Source organism: Balearica regulorum, chromosome 20 (genome assembly GCF_011004875.1).
Source record: "Balearica regulorum gibbericeps isolate bBalReg1 chromosome 20, bBalReg1.pri, whole genome shotgun sequence".
Classification (NCBI taxonomy): domain Eukaryota; kingdom Metazoa; phylum Chordata; class Aves; order Gruiformes; family Gruidae; genus Balearica; species Balearica regulorum.
The window spans coordinates 3637636-3653046 of NC_046203.1; the positions used below are offsets into that span (position 1 = coordinate 3637636).

The following is a 15411-nucleotide window of genomic DNA, read 5'->3' on the forward strand; positions in this document are numbered from 1 at the left end:
AAACAGCTTCAAGAATGCATACGTTACATACTATCTAAGTAACTCACTTTATTCCTTAGTCAATCAAAGCGTAATTAACATTCTCTCTCTTGTAGGTAATATAACCAATCCCTGACAGACACTGGGACTAGATTCAGCTTCAGGAAAGAAAATTTTACTTCATATGGGGTAAAATAAAAAATAAATCTGGAATTAGTTTATAGATACTGCTTTACTGCATCTTCAATTTCATGTAAAGAGTTTTCACTTCAAGAGATTCACAAATCCTTCCAAATGAATATGTGTACAGAAGAAACGGTTTTCAAAAGTCTATGGAGATTGCTTGGATTTAAATTGAAAAAATACAAAAAAAGGAAAAAAGTCTCCCACACTCACTTTTCAAGCTCTTCCTGAGAATGAGCAAATGTACAGTTTGTTCCTCTTGGACATCCCCCCTGCTGTCGAAGGTCTCGGCACATACTTGTTTTATATTTGCTGTTTGGTTGTGGCTTTAAGAAAACACAAACACAAGACATTCCACTTACAATCTAATAGACATTCACATAAAAACAGGCTTAAAATACATAAAACCATCCATGACATGGTTTTACATTTTGCATCTTTAATCAGAAAACTAAGGAAATTTCATGTTGATGGGCTAAGATCCATTGTATGGATCTCACTGCAGCAAGCTCTGCTGCATTCCATACTCAGAAATGTTAAGTTCTCAAAACCTGAATGCAGTAAAGAACAGTATCATCAGTTATTCCACAGAAAAGGCCATTAATATTTCAAATCAATAGTAATTTTTTTCAAAGTCAAATCTTTCAGTAAGTGTACACAAAGACACGTAAGGCAACAACTGAATATAATTACCTGTGGAGTTTCATGGCCTTTTCTACTGTAATTCTGAATGAAATCCACCAGCCCATGTACCACAGTCTTTACAGCGACCATTGCATTTTCCAGCTGCTCCCACGTTGGTGACGCTGCATCTAAAATTATTAAAAGCAGGCTTGTCAGTGTGTCAACTCCAGTATCATAAATAAGAGGCAACTCTTTTAGTACTTCAAAACACCAAGTACTAGGACAGAACTCAGAGAGCCCTGAAGAAGAGTTTATGATATACTATGTTAATTAATGGCAATTTTGAAACCAGGAATGGAGGTTATCATCTTAATAATTTACTTTGCTAGATATGAGAAATATCAAGAAATGTTTTAAAAGCTTGATTTGCATACCTGGATTTGGATCTATGTTTGCCAGGAGCTCTAAATGAGGCCTCAGCCTGTTTAAGTTTGCAGGATCCCCTGTGCGCTGCAAGACAATCGTCAATTCTTGTACACTCTTTGCAAAAGATTCCGGAGATTGGAGCTGAAAACAAAGCAAACATTAGTGTGCTGCATCTTACAACTGTGAACTACTAATCTTAAACACATTTTCATTAAACTGGATCCTAAATGCAATATGTAGTGTCTTCAGACAGCATATAGAGAGTATCAGTGGAGAGAAATGACATTTCTCAGCTCAGAATCTGCCCTATGAAGCTTCATCATAAGACACAAAAAAGGGAATTAGACTTAAACTACTGGAAAACAAAATGTCTTCATATGAAGACTACACTACAGCAGGAAAAAAGCCTTCATTCTAGTTTAATTAATATTTGACACAACTGAAGACAAAAAGTTAACTCCAGTGGTTCTCAGATTTTCGTTATAGCATTTAATAGTCAAATCTAATCCTACAAAGATACTAGAATCATCCCATCGACGAACCTTGTCAATAATGGATTGCATGTGTGATTTATGTGCCAAGTCACCATAAAGAAGGGAAGACCATTGTTCTGGTGATATTCGAAGTCCTGCTTCCATGGCAATGTGAACAATTTGGGCATCATGCTCTCTCCGCAAAGCCTCATAACTCCGAAACTCTTCTTTAAGTTGCATCAGAGAAGAATCTTCATCCCTTTTAGTGACCTAATAAATAGCAATAAATACTCTTTTAACAAAAAAAAATCTCCAAGTCTATCAGAAAAAGTTACACAGCACAAATCACAAAAGTATTGCTTTTGTATATTTAGCATATACTTAATTTTATTCCATGTATTCATCCACTTAACTAGCAGTGCACAGGCAGAACAGCCAGCTCTTCACATTTTTACAGGATCACAGGTGCGAAACTATACCAACTCCACCACTCCCAACTAGGAAAGTAATCAGATTTGCTTAAGTCACAGATGATAGTTAGATAGTTAATAGTTCTTCTAGTAGTTTTTGCTACCCAATATTGAAGGATGACTTGAAGAAACAGGAAACGTCTAGAAGTGACTTAAGTAATACAAAGGGAAAAAAATTAAGATATTGACATTTAAAAAACAGAATATTTAACTGAGAACCTACTATAAATGTTAAGTAAAATTCTTAGGTTACATAAGATATTTGTCATAAAGGTAGCAACAGGTCTATTTCAATGTTTAGTTTAGTGATGTGATAATCATGTTTTTAACTGTGATTCAAAAAAGAAAAAAAGACCCATGAAATTAACTTTCCACTCTTCTCCAGATATAAAGAGTTGGGAACATTCAGTTTAAATGACCTACCCCTATATATCAAAAATAAAGGGCCTCTTCAGTGCAAGGCGGCTAGATACAGACAAAAGAAAAAGGAAAGAGAGTGACAAATGTCTTGGAACACAACGTTGGCGCTCAGGCTGAGAGCACTCTCCATGTATGATGTCCCTCTCATGCCTGGTGTTGGAGCTAGGGAAGTTCCCAGGACTACAGCATTCCAAAACTTCTATTTAAAATGCTGAGATTGGGCTCTAAGCTTTGAGAGCACCCAGGCCAGTCTGGCATGTCTGGCCATGGCCAACTCTTATGGATCTAAATAAAGTCAAAAGTGATCATATTAAAAGATTTCACTTCTTCCTGCAGCAGGCTAGGAGTGCCTACAGAGTCAAGCTTCATGCCTCCTTCAGGGGAGATAATTTCCAGATGATGGGCAGTAGTTACTAATGAGGGCAATAATTTTGGAATCTATTCCAGGTAATTCCACATGTGACCATTTGTTCCTCTTGCAGGGAATTTTAAATATTAAACAACTACTTCATGATGGTTCTAGATAAAATCTTACAATCTACACTATTTAAATGGGTAGAAATTGAATTTATGTAACATTTTACAGGTGAAAGATACCAATCCTAGCTCAGGTTCTCTGGAGTTGCACTAGTTCATAGTAACAAACTGCAAATATTGGTATTCTACCTTAAAGCAAGATGCTCTATACAGTAGCTGCACAACATGACCAATGCTTGTTTTAGAGGCCTGAGGAAATCTTGGTTCTAGCCTTTGTACAACAAAAAGTACCAGAACTTTTCTCGAGAGTGCAGAGCCATCTTCCAGTGCCAGTAATACAAGTTTCAGTGCCTCCTCTTGCATAGCTTGAACACGCAAAAATAAAAGATAGGAAGTGAAATATATTGCCAGAAAACAACAAGGCTATCATATAATAACCATAAATAGGAGCATTTGAATCATCTTGAACACAATTCCTTATTACTTTTTATTTCATTAATCATAAGAAAAATCTTTGCAAACATTAACAAATTTGCTGGTTTAGAAGAAGTATTTAAAAGCACTCTAAGCACAGCAAACAAAGAGCTAAGACTAATGTTCAGTAATAAACACATCAGTAGAGCAGTTTTTATACTTTTCTCCACTGCGTAGTCTTGTGGCCTTCGTCATTTTCGACATCTCATCAATGCTACACCACAAAACTATATAAAATAAATATGGGAACAGTACAGCAATGCTATCATCAGTTATTGGAATCAAGAGAGGACTACTTCCAGTTTAAAATAATTTTCTTCTCATTTCTGTGCTTGCCTTAGCAACGTTCTTAATTAAGAATTCGCGGCTTCTATCAAAGATATAAACAGGATCATGAAAAATTTCAAAATTAAAGTATGTTGCAACTAAAGTTAGGGTGATTGTATTTACAGCTAAAGTATGAACAGGAAAGCATTTGCAGTTTCCTATCCAATTGTAATCACAGGCAGCAGTACAACCAGCCTGTGTTACAGTTATGCTGCACGACAAACTGTGTGGAAAGCATGCTTATTTATTCTTCTTTGCCAGGATTTATTGAATACTTCCTCACGATTTCAAAGAACAGTTAATAAGGGAGGGGGAAAAAAACCCCAAAACAACACAAAACTTTAAAACAGGAGATTTTACTGACTTTCTCCCCGGCAAAATGTTGAAAACCAGGAGTAATTACATCTCAACTGAACAGAAGAAAATTCCAAAGAATGTTTTTTGTGTTAAGAAAAGGTATAGCTAAATACACTCTCTTGCAGATTCCACAGGTACTTTACCTGGTCCTAGAAACTGGCATCCTCGTGCCCTGACGGCAGCCCAAAGATTGGCAGAAAGCTGCTGAGGATTTTGGTGCTGCAAGATCAGTTCGGTAACGGTTCTCTCTCCCAGTGATCGAGCTGCCCTCATAGCTCTAACCCGACCCTCTTCCTCCACCAGCTGACAATTCACCAGTGTCACAAGCTTCCTTTGCATTGGACGGCTCAGTGCACTCTGATTCAAGCTTGCAACACCTTCAAAGAAAGCAACAAGTGGCAAACTATTGCTTCTAATCAGATAAATTTATCCTAATAAGACAAACAAAAATGTCTAATAGAGTGTGTCTTTCTCTAGGACTTGGATACTAGTCACAGGTATTTTCCCTTCTCTTTGGCAACTCTGTGTAATTCATTATCAAAAAGAATTTTAATTAAATTCTTACACTGACATCAACCCATCCTTTGAGGAAAGTTCAACTTTAGTACAAAGTTAGCCCCAAGGAAATATCATTAAATAAAAAAAGAGTATTTTGTAAACTTAAAATAAAAAAAATCAAGTATCACAGGTGTGAATAAGCTTTTAAAGGTATAAGAGAAAATTTATTTTAAAAAGAGAGGATTATCCCATTGACACCTAAAATCAGTGCTGAAAACGCAATACTGTTAAAAGCAAGCTACATCAACATTCCACTGTTCAGCAGGGACTCACCTTTTCCTCCACTTAATGGCTTTAAGTAGAGTGCCAAATCCTCAACACATTTCTTTGCTACTTCATAATGTTTGTTCTCTCCTACATTACTCAACTTTACTGTCTGATGATCAGGTACCTAAGAAAATGCAAAGGGGGGGGGGGGGGGGGGGGGGGGCAGAGAAGAATTATATATACCCGGCTGACCTATCTGATATGCCTACGATGGCACCAACATCACTACTAGTAATTACATAACACTGCAGATGTACACTGCTTTTTAGAGAAGTAAAAGACAGGATCCACCCAAGGTATGTAGAATGTAATAAGGAACAACAAAAAGAACTCAAGATGAGGATCAGGGTGATGAAAGATTATTTTTGTTAGTACTCAGCCAGTTAAGAACAAAAGCAGGATGGAAAACAATAGCCAAGGTCTAATGAGAAGGTACTTAAAAAATGAGTGAAGAACACAAGATTTGAGAGGATCATCAGTGTACAAGATCAGCATGATTTATTAGAGAGACAAGAGAAGTTATAAGACAAAAATTAACTGGCAAGAAAATATGAAAAAATCAAATGCAATGTTAAAAATAATTTAAGCATAATTTGGGCATGCTGAAATCTTCAAAGATAAGAACTAGCAAACTTGGTGGAAAAAAACTCAAAGTAGAGTAACAAGGTCAGACAATGAAAATAGACAGAGTATTAGTCACAATACATTCAAGTGTTTGAAAGACAATTCAAGAAGTTAGGAAACCAGGAAAATGAATGTTGTTAAGATCAAGGCAGTGATCTGACACAAACTTAGAAATAAAAAAAAATAATGAAAGGAACATGTGAACTTGAGAAACAAAACCACTTTGACATAGGTAGTGTTATTACCAATAGCTGTGTCAAGGCACATGATAAGACATTAAAAAGCAACATAAAAAGCATCTTCTTACTGCATCACCCGGGTGTTACAGCGAGAGTAATATGAAAAAGTGTATGAATCAACATAAGGTGAACAGACTTATTTAGTCTCCATAAAGCACACTACTGATTATATAACCGCTGTTTTGCCACTGCTACGAGACAGCACAGGGAACATTCCTGGCCTGATTAGCCAGTGTCTGAAAATGCAACTGAAAAGCCATCATCATGCATATTTTAAAAAAAAAAAATGTACACGCACACTTCTGAAACTTGGTTAAACAGCTAGCTACTTTCGAACATGTGACATGTAGAAACGAGATTCTTTGCAAGAGTACGATGAACAAATGCAATCTGCAGGTTCACTTTTCTAATGACAATTGTGACAGATAATTGTCTATTTCCTAATAGGTATTTTTCTCCAGTCACAGTTCAAGAGCCTTTTTAAACCAGAATTCAGCTTACAACCAGAACACGTTCTCATTTTATGAGAATGGTCCTGAAAATGGTGTAGTTGCTTTTAGAGTATGTATGGACTTCTAAATATTACAAAATTAAAGTCTTACCATTTTTTAGACTAAAATGAGGGAAAAAGATCAGCACGCGTATTGCAACTGGCATGTAAATGGTAATAACACGAAGTGGCAAAACAAAGAGCTGCTGAAATCATACCTGGGCTCCAACTAACTGGAGGAGTGCAAAGTTTACAGGAAGCACATCGATGTCTGTATTGATGGCAGTCTGGTCGAAAGGACATGCCTTGCGATGAAGCTTGTTCAGGCAGGTCTTACAGACAGTATGAGAGCAACCTAAGCTGATGGGTTTGTGCACATTCTCATCAAACTCGTTGTAGCAGATTGGGCAGGACAGAAATTCTGTCCATTGAGCTGCCTGCACAGGCATTGTGGAAGCTGGACACGTGTTTAGCAGGCTAGCAGACCATTATTTCACTGTACTATGTTTTGGCAGCTGTAAGTGAATAACAGAGTATTTAAAACATGCTTTCTGCTAATTTAGAATGATTTTTAATTAAAAAACCCCACCATTTCAATATTTTACAGAATAAAACCAAATCCCTATGATGAAGTACTCAAAAACCCCAACTTTGTGTTAGTTTAATAATTGTACCAAAAAGGCTCATGAACTGAATTAATGCAGACTACCATAAATTGAAGTCGAACCTATTCACAATAAATAGCATTAAAGTTGTTCTCACAGAATTACATACACCTTTAGTGTAGGAAGAGGAAGACATTTACTGGCACAGGAAGCATAAAGCCATGAATCACTGTAACCATCTTTCACACTCTCTCATCTAACCTTGAGTTTTCAAACTCCTAACCTCGAGTATTCAAACCCCTGAAAGCATTCCCTGGTTGCAGAATGGGCCTTGCGTGGGGAGAAGATGCAGATTTTTTTTTTTTTTGGGGGGGGGGGGGGAGAGAGTTTAAATGTTATTTCCACTTGAACAATGCCTTCCTTCTGCAGATCTTACTCAGATCTAAAGTTTTGCTTTTTTTTTAAAAGACAAAATTTATTTTTCTGTAAAAGACAAGTCAATTAACAGAAGTTACGAATCATAAGAAAACACTAAAAGAATGACAGATTAGTTTTTAGTTTTATGATTCTCTTGTGTTACTTCCCCCTTTTCTCCCAAGAACCCATTGGAGCACTCAAGGGCAGAGACCACTGCGTTCAATTTTGCTTTTCACATCTCTACCTTACACGACAATGCAACTCCACTTCCATGAACTCATAGCGAGAAAAATCTCTGATGTGTTGAAAATTCAGGTATTTAGGACAAAACTTACGATACAGCAAACACTAACTTCAGTTGGCCTGCTATTAAGTCTTACCTCTTGAAACATCTCACTCAGTGCAGTGGTACCATGCAAATCGTTTATATAAATGTATTCCAAAGAAAATATGGATTTACAGAAACTGTTCTGAAAGACATCCTATCTTATATAACTTATGTTCTTGAAAAAGATAACAGACCAAAGAAGTTAATCGAAACCGCTTACATTCAAGCTTTCATCATGAAGATTTAAATTCAAAGCTTCATCTAAGAGCTAAAGAGCCCCACCCTTTGCTGCAATGTGCAACGATGTTGACTTTCTATGCAACCTAGAGACCAGTTAGTTCACTTTAAGGCTATGAACAAGCTTCTCCTAGCAGCTTGTTAGAAATGCAAATACACAAGTGTTTTAATTACATGTTTAACTTTTTTTTTTCCTCTGATGATGGAAAGAAGGTAATTTTTTGAGGAAGCTGAGATCTCCCCTCTGCATTTGAATTCACTGACTCTTTAGTGCAATTCCATTGTTGGCTGTGCTACAGTTTAATTAATGCTAAAGTATCGGACCATTGAAATAATTACTAGAACACCAAATAGACTCGATATGTGGATGTATTTTATGTTAATTATGACCATCTGTTTAGAAATTCTATTTAGTACTATGAACATTCAGTGCCCTTTAAGTAACAGGATACTTGTACAAGATGTCCTTATCTCAGTGAGCTTTTCAATATTATGCAGTGATTTCTCCCCCACATGAATTCAATGAATTCCCGTAGTAAGTGTAAAACACAATAAACTGAAAGTTGAACCTGTCCCTTCAAAACCATACTGCTGAGGTAAGACTTTTATCATAAGCCAGAATATTCACATGCATTGAACAAAACAGATTTTCATCCAACTTCTAGGAAGGCACAATCAAAACTCTTGCAAGGATAAAAAAAATGCAGTCCTCTAATCTGCTATTGCTACATGTGTCTCTTAACCAAGGAAATTCAAAAGGAAAACAAATAAAAACAAAACCAAACAATGAGCCAACATGCTAGAAAGATTTTTAATTCCTCTATAAAGAATGCCACCATTTCCTTAGCACACCTACTTCAGCTTCCCTACCAAAAGAGCAGGACGAGAGATGCACAGAATTGTAGCGTAAAGCCTTGCAGTAAACACTTTCCTTAAAACTTTTTGCCAGCATTACCAGAAGTGTCAAGGTACTAACACCAACACTACTGCTGACCTAGGAACACTACCGGTGTTTTTTCACCTGAGTGCAGGACACAGGTAACAGCACAAACTAGGCAACTCTGGGAAGTGTGTTACTACCATGACTCACACAGAGAAAAGTTTAAGAAAAGGCCAGTACACACACAGCTCAGTTGCTAATATGTTGTTGGTTGCTGGCAATCTCCTAATAAACAGTCTCTATTTCCACACTGCTCATTAATTACCTCAAATGTAGGAATCTCTGCTCTGAGAGAGTACCCACATTCAGTTTCCACAGATACTTCAGAGTCTTACAAGAAACAGCCACCTCTCTATTTACAAGCTTTTAAAATATAGTTGTTTGTTTTCCTGACCAGCATAGAAATGAAACACAACAGATTCTTAAAGTGTGCACCACCGATTTTTAAAGATCCATCTCTGTGTGTTTAATCATCATAAATGACAGATTCTACTAAGCATGTGTTGACCTTCAGATTTCTTGACAGGAAAAAAAAAATCTAATTAAATCAGCAAACAGCTGGGGAAAGCTCTCAACTCCTAAAACTTCAAGCAGTCATACGCAGAGGAAGTCTCCATACTCTATTAAGCATGCCAGCTATCCTGCCATTCTTGCACTCCAGTGTGTTAAGAAAACAATCTCCTAATTATCATGTCAACTTCTACAAAAAGCATAAGCCAAATGTTTAACAGATTCTTGCTCCTTGTCAGAAACAATGTATTTCAGGGATGTCCTCTTGAACAACAAATTGCTCCAGTGCTCCAAATTCAGCAAACAAAAGGAGGAGAGCATATTAAAGGCAGCAAACTAGATATCGGTTTGGGCTTGAAGTGGAGGAATACTCAGCACAATTACCCTTGGTCTATCTGTTCATTCTGGCAGACACGCTTTCTATCTCTATACATACACAGGGCTTCTCTTCGCTGTCGAAGTAGAAGCACCCTGCAAAAAAATCCCAAAGAAATGGCCAATCCAGAAACTGGTCAAACGTACAAGGTAGACAGCTTGAAAAGACATGGTAGTTTTTACTTAAAAGATGTTTACATAGCATAGTTACAATAGATTTTGTAGTATTACTATTAGAAGCAATACTTCAGATGACAAACTGAAAAATGCATGTCTAAGTTCATAAACTACATAATAAATAAAAATTATTACAGCTGAGTAATTTTCTAATACAATAACATTTCCCCACTGTAGTAATGGTTGCAATGGAGTGTAGTAACAGTGATACGGTGATAAATGACTGATTTTCTCATGATAATTTTAGACCAGAATATTTGATGACATGGGAGGGCGGGGAAGTGAAGCAAAACCCTTTCTTGAATAGTCGTACCATTTACAAATCTTCAAAGTGGTAAGATTTAGGTGTTCTTATTTTACATTAACTTTTAGCTACCTAATCCCATGGCATTCTTTTCAACTAATCCAAGCCATTGTACTTACTCAACAACCTTTGGACATTGTTAATTTAATCCCGATTTCCTAAAGAAATCAATCTTAGGTGATCATGCCTTTTATTGATCTGCTCCTCTCCCAGATAAGCCTCAGGACCCTTGGACCATTTTTGAGCAAACCTGATAGAGATGTATCACGTCTGAAATGTATATATGTTCCATGGAAGTTGGTATCTGGAAAAAGGTCTAAATTTACATGCTTCTCAGGAAAGGCTACGGCATCAGGCTTAGCAGTTATCTGTCTGTTCTGCCCACTTTTCTGATCTATCAGGACATACGCAAACAGCCAACCAGAACCCAGCCAAAAAATACCACATTTTGTTCAGATATAATAAAGGGCTATTTGGAAGATGGGGACATGACACAAATCTGCAGGAATTCCAACAAACCTTTAAAGACAGAGGGCTTGATCTGTGAAGAGCAGTGTCGAACATTTGGTGCTTGGCCTCCCAAGTTGAGTATTAGTACTTGTTAAGCAAGGCAAGGAGAGGTTTCAGAACCCCACGGCAGGATACTGAGCCAGCACGTGGAGCTGAACATTGCCTGGACTAGCTAATTAGAAATTCTGATGACAGTGCTTTATCTTAAAGTCTACCTTTATCCAGGGCTTAGAGGCCTAACACCGGGAGGAGATGTTGACTTCTCCACACCAGAAATTAAGGACCTCAGGAGTTCAACTTTACACAAAAAATAAAGGGATATCTTTAGTTAGTGGTGCTGGTGTTGCCTTACATTTTAATTCAGTGACTAGATTTCTCAATTACACTAAAAGATATAAATTCAATTATTTTTAAATACTTTTAATCCATGTTTTCATCCTACCAAGAAGCATCCAAATACACACATTTAGAGATGGGGCAATTTCAGTCCCTCTCCTTGAAGCTATTCTTCAGACATAAAAGGACCAAATATTCATCAAAGACAACTGCAGCCTCATCTTCAGCTGCCTGAGCAGACGACTTGGATTTTGCTTCATTTTTAAAGATTATTTGTGCATTTTTACTAATCAGTCGTTGGATCAAATCTAGGTATGGTTCTCCGAGGAAGGAACAAAAAAACCTCAGTGCCTCCTCCCCAGCCACGTGCCCCAATTCCTAGGTAGCATGGTGAGCATGGGTCTCAACCTAGAGAAAACTTTCTTCTCTTCAAAGTCAGACAGGTTCAACATGGGGTAGGGAGCAATCCCCTTCAAAACTGCACATTGCCCAGAGTCAGGGCATTTACCAAAATGCAAGATATGCAAGTTTCATCCCTTTTCAAAGGAAGGGTTGAAGGCTTGAACTCTGTTCCCCTATAGCCTAAGCAAATGCCTAGGGGGAAAAAAGCAAAGCAGCGGCGTCACACCAGCAGCCATGTTTCTGAACAGCAGCGGCAGTCTTGCAGCTCCACGCTAGGTCTGCTCTGCTCAGGCCTACTTGATCAGGTCCCTCGTGGGACGCAGGCAAAGGAAAGTCTAATAAGCAGAGCTTCTATGAGAATGCGACATGAAGTAACTCTGTCAGTGCTGAACAAAGGAAAGTCTTCTCTACAGATGAAGAAAAATCCTGAAAAACTTATGGGATTATATGGCATTTTCACAAATCAAGATAGTCCAATTACAATCCCACTGTGGATTTCAGCCTAAATCTTAGAATTCAATTGATTTTTAATCACTAAATTAAAGAGTCCTTGATATTGACTTGCTCTTAATGTTGACTGCAGAGATCATGGTATTCTCTTTATTAAGTGATCTCCATTATAATTTTCCATTTATGCAGATTAATCATTTCTTTGCACTATAAGCAGGTAGCTTCTTCAAGTCTGCCTGCCTGCCTTCCTAAATGATGTAGTTCTGAAAACATCCTGCCTGGGTCAAAAACATAGTGTCCACATAATCAAATTATCAGTATTAAATTATCAGCCTCTGAAAGGACTAGAATCTTTTATTAATTTCTCTTCAACTGCCATAATCTACAGATCTAAAAAACTAGCTTCATTAAAGGCTTAGAAAAGGGCCATCCCCATAATAGCTTTGCATCATTCAGCTATGACGGCTTGAAATGAAAATAAATCCTCTTTACAGAGCAGACTTGCTTATTTCTACATTCCATAATATCTGTCACATGTAAGTCTCTTCTGATCACGTGAAATTCTATATATAAAGCAGAGTCTTTAATGACCATTAAAGACAGTATTTCAATGCCATTTTTTCACCGAACATTAATGCTACTGGGGGTAGCATATTTACAGCCCAATTTAAATTCCAGAAAAGTTATCATCAAGAGAAAGCTTGGTGACATACTAGAACACAGATCTCTAGCCAGACTATGTTTTGCCAAAACACCTATGGGATGCTTCACTTGCTATCTTCTCAAAAAATTAAAGCTTAGATCCCCTCTCCCTCCCTAAAACACATGGCTGAAGAATAATTCCCTATGAACAGTGGTACAACTCCCTAATACAAATTTAAGTTCAGGTTGCTCAGAGGCTGCCAAAGTTCACTCAATTCAGAGGTAAATCCCCGCCAAGTCAACACTAGAGTCAGTGTATCCTCAACAGTTCACACCTGCTCTTTCCTGTTCAAGTGCTGCTAGCAGAAATCCTGTTACCAGATTTTTAAAAGTTTCCTATATACTTATGTAATGCCAGTGTGGGGTTTTTGGTGTTTTGTAGGTGTCACTGACAGAAGAGTTTGTCCTTGCCACAAGCCTGATACAAATTCAGCTCCTGTAACAGTGTTGACTTTTTGGGAGTAACTGAAGGGCAAATAAATGAAAAATTTTCTTTGCCACCAAAATCAGTTGAGCTCATACTGAATGCAGAGAAAGGAAATCTATTTCTAAGCAGATCTATTTTTACACAACTACTTCAAGAAGAGATACACTTAGGAATTCCTTGCTCTTCATTAATATTTTCAGAGAATAAGGACTCTCATGGATGGCTTGGCTCCCCATGCCTTTTTTTATTTTTAAAGCATGACCTCCATGCTTAAACTATACATTTTATGAAAGAGAAATTCCGTATTCTAACATATCTCAAATAATTTTAATGAAATACTAATTCCATTCTGAGACATAGGCAAGAAAACAGAGGGTTCCACAGGAGTCAGAAAGCCTTTTTAAAGTTTGTACAGAAGAGCCTAATATGCCCATGGATATAGATTTTTTTTTTCCCCCATTTCATTAGGATTGTCCAGTCAGTAAGGAGAGGCCACTTCTATTCATCCCATTAAGGGGTATACAAAATCTTACAAACAAAACATACCATACACCTAACAAAACAAATGCTACCAGCTATTACTCTCTGAATACTGTAAATATTCTATCTCCTGTAAATCAACAAAGCCTTAAATAAAAGAGATCAATACTGAAGACTAGGATTTAAGTTTGAGATATCTCAAGCATTGACACTGAAATTGTTGGAATTGAATATTTTTGAGAGAAATGGCCGTGACCTCAAAGAGGACAGGAACACGAGTTAATAAGAAACCTTTTCTTGCGGAAAGCTTTGCTTACATTGCAGAAACAAGAAAAAGTTAATAAAAAGGCATGTAGTTCTCAGGGAAATGATTAATTACAAAAATTAAGAATTCAGTGCTTCACAGAACGATACTTATACTAGCAACACAAACTTCAATTTCTAGAATTTCTACAGATGTTTAACCCAGACCAAAAGGTCAAATAAGAGTAGTTTGATTCAGAAAATTTACAACTGTACTCATAGGTTCTCATGTAAAATGAGAAGCTCTTTTCCATCACAATTAAAAATTTATATCCTTGCAATTCAAAAAGCTGTTTTTAATTTTTGTTTCAACATTATGATACAGCTGTAACAGGCATGATAAAATAATCTACAAGAGTAGCTACAGAAATTACAATTAAATCCAACCAAAATCCTAAGTTGGCACTTAAAGTGAAACAGACCTAGATCAGAAATTTTCCTGGTCACCAGCCTAAACTTTGCCATTATTTTCACTCATTAAAGATCCACGCGATTCCACTCTGAACCCTGACTGTAACGGAATATTCATCACTCTCCAGTCAATTGCTGCCCTTTTCTAGGCTTTGTGCTGACTTCTACATGTAACTTAAAATCCTCGGTACACCTCAAGCATCAGCAGAACTAAGACACGCTTTTCCTGCTCAGTTGTTTTGTTTTGTTGTTTAAGACACGTTAAACGTGACACGATGGGTGCAGTTCTAGGGCCTATTTTCCACCATGACTCTTCTCCACCATTACCCTAAAGCACAGCTCCACAAGAGTGGGAATACTCGTGATACCGGTGCAATTCTCCTCCGTACTGGAGGACACCACAGAACAGGTTGCTCGGTGCTGAGGCATACCGAAAGGGCTGCCAGCGAGGTAACCGGGAGCCTCACCGCCTTCCGTTCACCACTGCCAGCGCGGAGCAGCCCCGGCGCCCGCCGCGGGAAGGCCCAGCGGGTCTCCTCGCAGCCTCGCCCCCCCACACCTCCGCCAGGCCGCTGTCAGCAGCCGCCAGCCGCGCCGCGCACCTGTGCCCAGCCCCAGCTCTCGCCGTCATTTCGGAGCCGCCATCAAATGGCTGCCCCACGTCCCCCGGTTGGCCTAGCGGCGGGGGGGGGGGGGGGGGGGGGGGGGGGCGGGCGGGCAGCCCCCTCCCCCGTACCGCAGCGGCGGCTGGTGCCCGGCGGGGCGGGGGCGCTGACAGGCCGCGCTCGGCGGGCGAGGCCCGGCCCCGCTCCCCGCCCGGATTCCGCAGCGCCGGGACCCCGCAGGGCGCCGGGAGGCGGGGGAAGTGGGGGGGGGGGGGGCGGGCGGGGCCCCGCCGGGTCACCGCGTCCCCCGCGCCGGCCGCCCCCACGCAGCCCGCTCCTACCTGCGAGGCGCGGGCGGCGGGGCCGGGAGTAGGCGGCGGCCCCGGCCTCTCACACGCCATGGGGCGGGCAGCGCGGCGCGGCCCGGCGGAGGCAGCGGCGGGGGCCTCGGCGGCGCCTCCTCATCGCGCTGACAGCCGGGAGCGCCGCCCCGCCCCCTCTCGC

General features: G+C 39.2%; 1 protein-coding gene and 1 non-coding gene across 4 annotated transcripts in view; both read right to left on the reverse strand.

Annotated features, from left to right (window-relative positions):
- Window positions 1–15411, reverse strand: part of RC3H2 (ring finger and CCCH-type domains 2) — a 30000-nt gene extending 14589 nt beyond the window's left edge. For 2 of the 3 annotated variants that reach the window (XM_075772792.1, XM_075772794.1), the window contains exons 1-9: window positions 15249–15411; window positions 6607–6903; window positions 5042–5159; window positions 4354–4587; window positions 3242–3417; window positions 1755–1955; window positions 1221–1353; window positions 856–974; window positions 376–488 (exon numbers count right to left, since the gene is read on the reverse strand). In XM_075772792.1, the coding sequence (XP_075628907.1) occupies window positions 376–488; window positions 856–974; window positions 1221–1353; window positions 1755–1955; window positions 3242–3417; window positions 4354–4587; window positions 5042–5159; window positions 6607–6837 (1325 nt within the window). In that variant the 5' untranslated portion in view covers window positions 6838–6903; window positions 15249–15411. Of the gene's footprint in view, window positions 1–375; window positions 489–855; window positions 975–1220; window positions 1354–1754; window positions 1956–3241; window positions 3418–4353; window positions 4588–5041; window positions 5160–6606; window positions 6904–14904; window positions 15142–15248 lie in introns of those variants that run through there. The other variant, XM_075772793.1, reaches the window with a different exon arrangement.
- Window positions 1442–1555, reverse strand: LOC142604680 (small nucleolar RNA SNORD90). The gene has a single exon (XR_012838529.1). It is a non-coding gene; the product is annotated as a small nucleolar RNA SNORD90 (small nucleolar RNA).